The sequence below is a fragment of the Fukomys damarensis genome, unplaced genomic scaffold (genome assembly GCF_012274545.1).
Source record: "Fukomys damarensis isolate Sample0158 unplaced genomic scaffold, DMR_v1.0_HiC HiC_scaffold_37, whole genome shotgun sequence".
NCBI classification, from domain to species: Eukaryota; Metazoa; Chordata; class Mammalia; order Rodentia; family Bathyergidae; genus Fukomys; species Fukomys damarensis.
Genome location: NW_022900949.1, coordinates 52,549,025 through 52,560,026, shown reverse-complemented (window position 1 = coordinate 52,560,026; position 11,002 = coordinate 52,549,025). Strand labels below are relative to the sequence as shown.

At 44.5% G+C, this 11,002-nt stretch overlaps 1 protein-coding gene across 4 annotated transcripts in view; it reads left to right on the top strand.

Annotated features, from left to right (window-relative positions):
• Nmnat3 (nicotinamide nucleotide adenylyltransferase 3) overlaps positions 1–11,002 on the top strand; it is a 108,064-nt gene that overhangs the window by 42,335 nt on the left and 54,727 nt on the right. For 2 of the 4 annotated variants that reach the window (XM_019205115.2, XM_010608215.1), the window contains one exon: positions 8,513–8,664. The exons of 1 other annotated variant lie outside the window; for it this stretch is intronic. In XM_019205115.2, coding sequence (XP_019060660.1) covers positions 8,556–8,664 — 109 coding nt within the window. In that variant the 5' untranslated portion in view covers positions 8,513–8,555. Of the gene's footprint in view, positions 1–8,512; positions 8,665–11,002 lie in introns of those variants that run through there. One more of the 4 variants, XM_019205116.2, reaches the window with a different exon arrangement.

The following is an 11,002-nucleotide window of genomic DNA, read 5'->3' as shown; positions in this document are numbered from 1 at the left end:
TTTTTTTTTTTTTTTTTTTTTTTTTTGCCACAGTGATAGACCATAATTCAGGTAGTGCTTAATCTTTGTCTTGAGTTCTGGGTTGAGGAACAAAAGTAACACAGAGCAGAGCTCCAGACAACCGTGGAATGGATATGAAATGTGAACATGAAATCAACTTTTATCATGTAAACCACTAAGATTTTGGGTTATTTATTAATGCAGTTCACCTGGGTTCTTCTGACTGATAGTATGGTCACTCAGTCTAGCTCGTTCTTGGGCTCATGTCAAGTGAACACCTCCCCCTACCTTCTCATGTTCTTTTTCTCCCCCAGGTTTATGGCCACCTCCACATGGCCTGCTGATGAGTTGGATAACCCTGCACCTTGCAGAGTCTGGTGGTCCAGAAATGTTGGCTTGAGCTTGTTGACAGCTGCACCATCATAACATTGCTAAAAACTTCATAAACTCTGAAGCCTGGAAATAGCCCAAGTGACTTTAGGTTTCGTTCGTGTTTTTGAGTATTGTGTCCACAAATTGCAAATTGAGTAACTCAATTTTGAGGCACAGCTGTTATTTGGAAAAGACCCATCTAGGAATGCAAGCTCCTTGCAAAATGACTGTGCCTCATTTTGTCAAGTATCAGAGAACCATTAAACTGCCAAGCCATATGGCAAATGCCCACTCGAAGCAGAGTGCGACAGCACATCATAATGAATCTGTTTTGGGGGGATGCACATAGGACAGAGTCTGGTTTTTGTGATCTACAGAAAAGTAAATTTGCTGCTGCACATTTTAGACTTCCAGAGTCCTGAGTAAGGATTTTTTTTTCTCCCATGAAAAATTCATATAAAAAATTAAGTTGTGGTAGATTTTTTTCCTTAGGTGTGTTTTCTGTTTTAAACAATGTGCATTTGAGGTACTGCATATAAAATAGATTTAACTGGGGCAATTGAAACTTCCAAAAGTTTATATACTTTTTCATTTATTTATATGCTACTTCAATAAACATTCATTAGTTGTCAGTAGGTATGTTAGCATTAGGTTCAGCTCCATATCATACAAAACAATGGTGGCTTAGAAGAGTTCCAGTATCTTCCCCCCAGGTACAGATACCTGGAGGTAGCCATCCAGCACTGGTATGGCAGCTTCTTTCAGTTTGCTCTGTGTCATACGTAAGTCTGTCCTTGTCCTCACTATCCGTTACCCCTGCCATGCTCCGTTCATCACATTCCAGGCAGAGGAGTGGTAAAGGGAGAAAGGCATGCCTTTGTCTTTAATGACAATTCCCAGAAGTACCACCTAACCCTCTGTCGAGTTCACTGGCCAGCCTTTGTCATGTGCCTCTCATGATGTGAAGGAGACAAGGCTTCTGTGCCTTTAGAGGGAAGGAAGTCTGCTGGGCGATCACCAGTGGACTCTGCCCTACCTGAGGTCTAGGATATTTGTGCCTCCTGCCAGGTTGTAACCTTGAAGGCTGGAACAGGTTTTATTTCTCCCTCTGCCTCTAAGGCATTAGCACAGAAGCTGGAAAATTGTGACTTTAATTATTTGTTACTCACAGCAGACCCCAGACACTTCTCATCTCCTACCCCGCCTACCACTTACTTTGTTCCCAGTTGGCAAACTGGCTGTGATTCGGGGCATATTTGTTGTTCCTCCTCAAAAGATGCTATTGCTACCGGAATGATGACACTCCCTGTCTCCCTGTCTCTCTATACTGACTCTTACTCATGTCCAGGGACAAGTGACGCTTAGAGCTGAATCACAGCAGTGGAGTGTGGGGTTGACCTTCTTCAGGAGGACATGGCGACATCTCCCAGGGCTGGTGTGCACGACCTGCCTGACAGCAGCAGGATGCTGAGTAGGTTCCCAGGGCCTGCCAGGTTTTGATGATGGGTGACTAGAAAAATGGAGGGGGTCTTTTCAAACAAGACGAACAAGCATCAGGAAGCAGGTGTAGGGAATGGCAGATTTTATTTTTAACATAATGAAAGGAAAGGGAAAGGAGGTAAGATTTCTGGAGAACTCCCTGTGGCCCAGATACTGTACAGGGGCATCAGCACAGTAACTCTCATAAGCAGTCTCGAGATAAACATAACTGTTTAATTTTCCATGAGCCTCACTGAGGCCTGAAGAAGGTGACAGTGCCTTTTACTAGGATGCAAGCGCAAATCCTTCCCTCCTAGGTGTGTTAGGAGGCTGAGCCTTGACCTCTGAAGGCTTTTTCAGCACAGCACCAAGCCTGTCACTCCACTTACTGCCTCAGTTTAAATTAGTCCCAGACTCCTAAGTGTGGGCTTGCAGGGGACTCCTTCCACTTCTTGTGCTCCTTCAAATCTTCCAAAAGTTCTCAGCTGAAGAGCAGGCTGCTTTCGTGGGAGTCTCATAATTAGGACAAGTGCTTAATTGGCATGTTTGTTTCCTCCAAGGGGTGGCTGGTGAGGATCTTTACACTGACAAAAAAGGCTCTCCTTGCCTTTGTTCTTAGCAGCACTGTGTGCCCATAGCAACAACGGGTGAATCCAACGAAGTTTAAAATAAGACGTACCAGAGTTTGCATGAAGTTTGATTGCCCTGAAGAAGTTGACGTACTCAGTGCAGGTGAAAATGATTAGCCTGGGTCCTGAAAAATGTGATCAACACCACAAATACAAACTGTGTCTCTTGTTTTCTTTGAGGAGTCTGGTCAAGGGGTCTGTGTGATAGATGATGTTTGAAAGCTTCACTTCCATTCTGCCCGAAGCCATCTGCATTATGTCTATAATACACAGGGGTGTTTGCAGCCATGATGTTCCTGGGTCTGGCGCATTAGAGGCGCTCACTACAGGGAAAGGTAAACTGACTGCCTCCCAAGAGGTGAGCATCTGCACATGACGGTTGCAGTGAGGGCTTCTCACCTGCCCGGCTTGCCTTCCTTTCTGTTTCTCGTGACACAGAACTCAGACCATGTGGGCATTGGCCATCACCACATTACCTGCAAACAAGGAGTGATGTGAGCCACAGAAAAGGCCTCCTTCAGGAGACTGGGACCACTGGCCTTCACCAGGCAGGACAGGGGCAGCAGGATCCATCCTGTGATTCCCTGCTGCACCCTCCTAGGAGCACATGAGTGCTCTTTCTGAAACAAAATCTGATTAAAGTAGGCCCTAGGTTAATCCTTCCAAGACTTCTCCTTGCCTGGGAGGAAAGCTAAGCTCCACAGTCCTTGGAGCTGTGAGAGCATCACACACTCCTCCCTTGTGCATCAGCTCACACCTACCGGTGTGCCGCACTGACAGCTTCTCGTTCATTGCCCACCCTCAGCTGCTCTGTTCTGGTGGTTTCCAGGCCATACAGAACTGTTCCCCAGGCCCAACTCTAGTCTCATTTTCCTCTTCTCAGTTCCCACTCCCCTGCCACCACAGCTTGAAGGCTGCTCTCAGGACCTGCCCCTCGTGCACTCACAAATCAGCACATACTTAGTGGCATGAAACAGCATGCATCTCGGTGCCTTGGGGAAGGGCACAGCATAAACAGCAATGACAGTTCTGTGGTTGATGAGAAGAAAGTGAGAGTACAGCATTCGCACAGTGGGAGAAAAGGGTATGGGCTAAACATTCCAAGGAGAAAACCTTGAATAGTTCTGTAGGTCGGAAGTATGCTGTGAAGGTGGGGAAGGCCGGTGTCCCTTGTTCTGCAGCGGTTCTGCAGATGCCATGTCCTTCCCTTGCTGGCATCTATAGGCCTCTTACATTGCTTGGTGTGCAGCCCTTCCCAGCACCTTCTCCCCTCTGACCACATGTCATCCACACATCATCTTTCGCTATCTGTCTGACCCTGCTGCCTCCCTCCTACAGGGACCTTCATGATGGAAGTCAGGAGACCCTTCCCATTGCAACACCCTTCATGTAATCACTTCTACACAATCTCTTGTACCATGCAACATAACATTCACAGATTCCAAGGATTAGGAGGATGTGGCCATGTAGGCACTGTCATTCTGCCTCTGCCAGAGAGGCGGTAAGCTCTGGGCCATGTCCTGTGGCAATTACATGATGAATTGCCCATCCTGCGGATAACTGGAAGCTCTGTAAGGACAGAGCCTTGCCGCATCTCCTTTGCCTTCCCTAGTATCCCAGAGCTCAGAAGCGGGCCTGGCTACTAGTAGATACTAAATAAACAGCTTCCCAGTGGCTATAGCTCAGGCGGGCAGTGCCAAAGGTCTGGCTGGGGTGCAAATACTAGATGGTTTTTGGAAGCTTCCACTGTCGCCTCTTCAGAGGAGCAGGCCGGCACCTGGGAAAGGGGATCTGGAAGGAGCTGGCTGGACTCTGCTGGCACAAGGGCAGCCTTCAACTTCAGTTCTCCAAGGCATGGGGGTGAACTGGCCTCATTGTGCAGGAGGCCGTGCAGCCCTGCTGATGAGATCATGACACTGGAGATGGCACGGCAGGGTGGCTGTCTTGTTTGATTTCTGTCTGAATTAGTTACACGGGTCTGGTGGGAGGGGTCTTCAGTGCCCTAGGAAATGCAAAGGTCAGCTTCTACCTCTGGACGGCCCGGTCTGTGAAACAGAGCCACAGAGAGGAGGTGGCCGTTAGCTCTGTGACATAAACACCTGGGAGAGACAGGCACTTACCCTCAGCATTTCCTGAGTACCTAGTATGTGCTGTGCACAGTCATAGGAGGTGAGGGAACAAAGATGAATGGGAAACCACCTGCTGGGGTTTACCTTCTGCGTGGGGAAAAAACAATGACGCTTTGTGGTTGATGAGAAGAAAGTAATAACGTGTATAATAGTACAGCGTTAGCATGACGGGAGAGGAGGCTAAGAGCTAAATATTCCAAGGAGAAAACCATGAAGATGGATCGCCAGGGTGGCAGGGTGAGGGAGGCATTTTATAACTATGTTTATAGGGGAGCTGGATGAAATGCTGAGCAGCTGACGGTTAAGACAGAGAGAAAGGAGAGCCAGAGCTAACCTAGGAGAGTTTTGTCTCTAATGGGAAATTCCAGGAAGAAATTCTCAACTTGTTAAATCCTTCAGCAGCAGTTATTGCCCACTCTGTGGGCCTCCATTAAACGCTTATTGATGAGCAGCCTTTCCCCATAGCAAAACTCTCCCATACTTACTTGTGTCGCTAGACATTATTAGATGACAAGGGCAGATGGAGCTCTTCTACTGCACACACCTTGCCTTGTGTCTGATGAGGTTGCACTTATACCCAAACCTAGTTTATTCCCATGATGGACCCCTCAAGTGAGTCCATTTCAACCCTAGCTTTGTATATTTTTCTGCATTTGCTTGGGAGGGGCTTATTTGAAGTCAGCTGAAGCACACAGATGGCCATGCACTGCCCTCATTACTGAGCCTGGAATGTGCACACACTGGGTTCTCCAGCCTGAGATGTGGCTGGGAAGGAATGAAAGAGAAACAAGGCACCTAACATGGGTTATTTAGTCTTCCCGACATCAAATTGAAGTCCAAATTCAAACATTCTAATTTATATTTTGTAAAACTTTTGGAAAAATGGATCACAACCCCAGGCTACCCAAGGTGCTGCAGTTACAAGCTTCAGTAGCTCTAAAATGAAACAGAACAATGAAAGACTTCAAAATAGTTGTGAAAAACAGTCACCCTCTTCAAATGCACTCATCAGGAGGCTGCTCATGTTAATGACTCAATAAATACTCTATAAATCATATCTCAGTAAACCCCTCCACCACCACCCAGGAAGAATCCAGTGGCAGGTCAGCAGGTCCTACTCTGCTTTCCTCACTCACAGGAGTGGGCATTACTGCTGCCTTGAATGAAACTTGGAAAGCCAGTGCTAAGCCTAGGCTGAGCACCTTCATCTTCACACTGTAGCTCAGAGGACATCCAGAACAACTTCTCTGTGCATTACGCCTCTCCACTACTAGTAGGCAGATCTACTGACCATCTGGTCAGTGCCCTGCTTTAGCCTCTACTAAGCCCTGCTCTGGATCAGGCTCTGTGCTTGTAGTCGAGGTCTAGAGACAAAACACCGTCCATGCTCTCATGTGACTTACTGTCCGAGGTATAGGAAACACACATGGGCATCTGTTTTCAGTAGACTATGACATCTGATTTCCTCTGGCCAGTAAGACAAGAGCAAAATCTGTGGTGTGGCTTCTGAAGCAGTGCTTGTGTTCTACTAGACAGCCCGTCTAGTGGAGCTCCTTGCTTCTTTGGCTTGCGCTGATTAAGGTCAGATGGCTATAGCTGCAGCAGTAATCTTGTGACTATAAGGGATAAGTTCAGAGCTTGCAGCCCAAGATGCTGCCTACTTCTAGACTTTTTGTTATGTGAGAAACAAATGGACTCTCTGTAAGCCCTGCAGTGATATTTCTGGGATGTAAAGCCAATGCATCCCTAACTGATACAGAACCTAGCAGGTAGTCAATAAATAGTGATTGAAATTATAAATAATGTGATCATCTGAGTTAAATCCTAACAGATTGGGATGTTCTGGTTGGGAGAAAACCAAAGTAGCCCTGTGGAAGCATAAAGCATGAGCCAAGGATTGCTTGCAGAGAAAGCACCGACAAGTACTCATTGTTGCCAGTGCAGAAAGTGACTAGAGGCAAGCCTGGAAGATAGACAAGGGGCAAGGTTAAACGTCCTTTTTAAACCAGCTGTGGTGGGTACAGTCTGGAAGCCTAAGGGAGGAGGGTCACAAGTTCGAGCCTAGCCTAGACAATTTTGCAACAGAGTGAGACCCTGTCTCAATATAGATAAAATAAAATTCTAAAAAACAAAACAAAAAAAACAGGGCTGAGGATATAATATAGTACAAAGGCCCTACGTTCAGCACCACGTTAGCTACAGAGAGGATCTCTGGTCCCAGTGACTGAGAACACTCCCTGATAACCACAAACTGCACCACTGCAGCCAAGACCACTATGGCAAGAGGTGCAAGAAAGGGAATGAATGCATTCCTCCTGTTGGCCACCTTGTTAATGACGTATTTCTGTGTGACAAATTACAAATTGTAGCAGCTTAAAGCAGCACACTTATTTATTATTTGTATCTATTATCTCAGCTTATTACCTCACAATTTCTGTGGGTCAGGAATTCAGATATATCTGTCTGTTCTGGCTCAGTCTCTCATCTAGCTGCAGCCAGTGCTCACAGAGCCACAGCCTCAATTGAAAACTTCACCTCAGGAAGCTCTGCTTCCACACTAGTTGTCAGCCAGTTCAGGCCCTCCTGGCTTTGGCCAGAAGGCCTCCATCAAACCCATGCCCCATGCACCTCTCCCAGGACAGCTCACGGTATGGCAGCTGGTTTTATCAGCATGAGCCCGGCTTTCGTAGCCTTGTCTCAGAGGCGACAGACTTCCTAACCCTTGGTATTCATTAGAAGCAGGTTACTAGGTAAAGTCCAAATTGAAGGCGAGGGATGACAGGTGACTACTAGATGGTGAGAGTCACTGGAAGCCATCTTGAAGCTACCTACCACAGGAGCACGACCAGCTTTTTCTCCCTTGTCAGCGTCAGTTTGTAGATGAGGAAGCAGACTCAGAGGAGGGCTATGACTTGCCCTACATATCACAACCGCGGAGGAGCAGAACCAGGAGTCAGAGTGGCTGGTCCCCAGTGCAGCTCTCCCCTACCACCTCCAGAGGGCGTACTGGAGGCAGGGAGAGCCTGCTGCACACCAGAGTGAGTGCAAAGCCTGAGAGTGGGCTCAGCCTCCTGAGCGCTCTGATTCCAGGTGAAGGACAGTGGATGAAATCAAACTAAGGCCTTCAGATAATCGTCCTGTAACAGTGTTAATTTCCTGATTCTAATCATTGCTGTGTAGTTGTGTAAGAAAATGCCTTTGTTCTTAGGAAACACATACTAAAGTATTTAGAGGTAAAGCAGTATGATGTCTATAACTTACTCTCAACGCTTCAGGGAAAATTACCTGTAGGCATGTATAGGGGTGTGTGTGTGTGTGTGTGTGTGTGTGTGTGTGTGTGTGTGTAGGAAGAGTGATGAATAGCCAAGTAAGTGTGGTTAAATGTTAACACTTATAGAATATGGGTAGAGTGTAAAGTAATTCCCTGTACACACTTTTTGCAATTTTTTTATGTGACTAAAATTATTTCAAAATGAAAAATGTTTCAAAAATGCTGGTCCACTCTGAGATCCTGGAGCGTTCTGTTTGGACCATGAAAGGTGACATGAAGGGAATCTTACCAATCCCTTTCAACCTCAAGCTGACCCATTAGCACTCAAAAAGCATGTGAGGCTTAAGAGCAGAACATGGGCTGTGAGGTCTACTGCATTCCAGTCCTGGCCCAAAAAATTCTAAGGTCACCATTTGGGGGTTGCTGAAAAGATTTGGCAAAAGAAAGCCTATACCTCGACACAGCACTTAGCATAGTCCCTGACCCCCAGTGGACTTCCCAGAAATGCTATTATTCCTATTGCCTCTTCAGTCATCTTCCAAGTAGGTGTAGTGAGTGACCTGGGTTTAGAGACACCAATCCAGACAGGTGCCTCAGAGCCAGCTCCTTGACGTGAGTTTTTCTCCTCACAGAGGCAGGGTGGCCACTGCAGGACATGTGGATGTGCCTGACAAGATGAAGAACAGAATCCCTGTGGTGCTTCTGGCCTGTGGCTCCTTCAACCCCATCACCAACATGCACCTGCGCTTGTTTGAGGTGGCTAGAGACCACCTGCACCAAACAGGTCAGTCAGGGGCCCCGAGGCCAACAGACCTGGCGGGCGGACCTCATGGGGCTGTGCTGGCCACATTTTTCACCACTAGCAATAAAATTGTTCCCCTGACTCATTTACCCTCCGTCATGTGCAGAGGGTCGATTTGTGACACCTGCAAGTCACACCCCTGGCCACAGGTGCCCCTTCTCCCTGCCCACATCTCATTGTCTGTGAAGACTGAAAAGACACCAGGCCTTTTATGGAACCCGCCTCACTCAGGCCTCTGGGGCTCCAAGCATTTACCTGCACAGCCAGTGAGTAGGTAGCACATTCCTCTAAAAGCTCTGCTCCTCCTCCTGCTCCTCAGAAGCAAGCATTGGATGATGGTGATTTTGGTATTTCCACCATTTGAAGAATAGCTCTCAGACTGTTATAAATTAATAACCTTGTATATGGGGCATTTGCAGTACAGATGGCATTACTTCACCAGAAATATTTAATCAGCTGGAAATATATTATCAGGCAATGTTTCATCACTTGGACTTTCTGTTTTATTATTAAGGGGGTAAAATAGTATTTAGAACCTGTATGAGCATTTCTAAAGAATATAAGCTATTCATACTGTATGTTGATGTCAGATATTTATGGAAATTTTTCCTTAGTATGGATTATGTATTTTATGTATTCATGAATACATTTTGTATAATTCAAAAATCTTTGCCTTTAATGGCATTTTTACATCAGAATCAATTTCTATTTACATTTAATAGAGAAAGAAGGATTTCAGTAAATGTAAATCATTTCCTCAGGAAAGTCACGTACATGTGATAGTTTATTTTAAAGGAAATGCATTTGTTTGCAAAATTAATTATTGAAAAGGTGAAAGTGAATGTCTGTTTTTAATAAATAGCTTCTTACAAAAGAAGTTTTAAAAATCCAAACCATACAGTTAAAACTGTTCAGTGGATAATAGGCAATATGCCAAAGAAGAAATATAGTCAATAAACCTGAGGACAGATACCCCACATCCATGACAATGTAAATAAAAACATGACAGATACCACAAGGTGATAAATACCATGAAGGCAGCTACTGTTGCTTCCTGAACACCACAGAATTGCCGTCATCTGTCGGTGGCTGGTAGCTGGTTCCCAAAAAACATCATTTCCAGGAGTTAATAGTGTTAGCCTATGAGACTGACAGAAATTAAAGACTGTCAGACTTTGGTGCTCCTAGAATAAGGAGGCAGCCAGCCACTGGTGGTGATAAGATAAATGATGAAACATTTTTGGAAGGCAGTTTGGTGCTCTATGACAAAAGGTTTTGAATCTGTAGCTACACTCATAATGAGGAGAAAAATCCATCAGCAGAAACCAGACCAGAACTGACAAAGGATGACGCAGATGCTCGATTCAGAAAAGTGATGAATACTTATATTTATGCACCATATGCTCAAAAAGTTAAGTAGAGACATGGAAAGCTTAAAAAGGACCCAAATCAAACTTCTAGAGATATAAACTGTACTGTGTGAGATGAAAAATATACCGGGTAGGATTAACAACAGATTGGGCATTGCAGGAGAAAGTTAGTGAACATGAAGATAAAACAAAGGAACCATCCAAAATGGAATACAGAAAATAATTTTCTAACAGAAAGAGTATTGGTGATATATGATAACTTCAGACAGCTTTATACATGTGTCAGTGAAATCTCAATGGGGAAAATGAAAGGAGAATGAGAAATGTTTTTCAGAGAAATAATGACTCAAATTTTTCCAGAGTTGAAAATGACTCATTGATCCAAGTAGCTCAACAAACTCGGACCACAGAAAATATGAAAGAAACAACATCAAGGCATGTGGTAATCAAATTTCTCAAAACCCACAATAAGACAAAATCTTAAAACCAGCTACCAAAAATACATGTAACAATGACAACAGATTTTTGGTTCCTGCCTTCACCAAAAAGGAACTGTGAAATCACATCTTTATGGAAGTTAAAGAAAAATGTAGACAACCTAGAAATCTATATTCATTCTTTAGACAAAATATCTTTCTATCTGGTACAATATCTTCTATTCAGTAAAAAAAAAAAAAAAAAAAAAAAAAAAAAACTTTCAAAAACAAAAGCAAAGAAAATAGAGGCTAACTTTAAAATATGCATTTAATTGTGTTTGAATCATGAAATTTTCTTCAGATGTGGTAAACCATGACTTTTTGGCTGCTCAACATTAAAAAAAAAAAAGAAAAAATATTTTTATGTAAACAAGAACTGAATGAACTCACCGTCAGCCACCCTGCACTCAAAAAAAAAAAAACTAATTCAGGCAGAAGGAAAATGATTCCAAATAGAAATTTGGATCAACACAA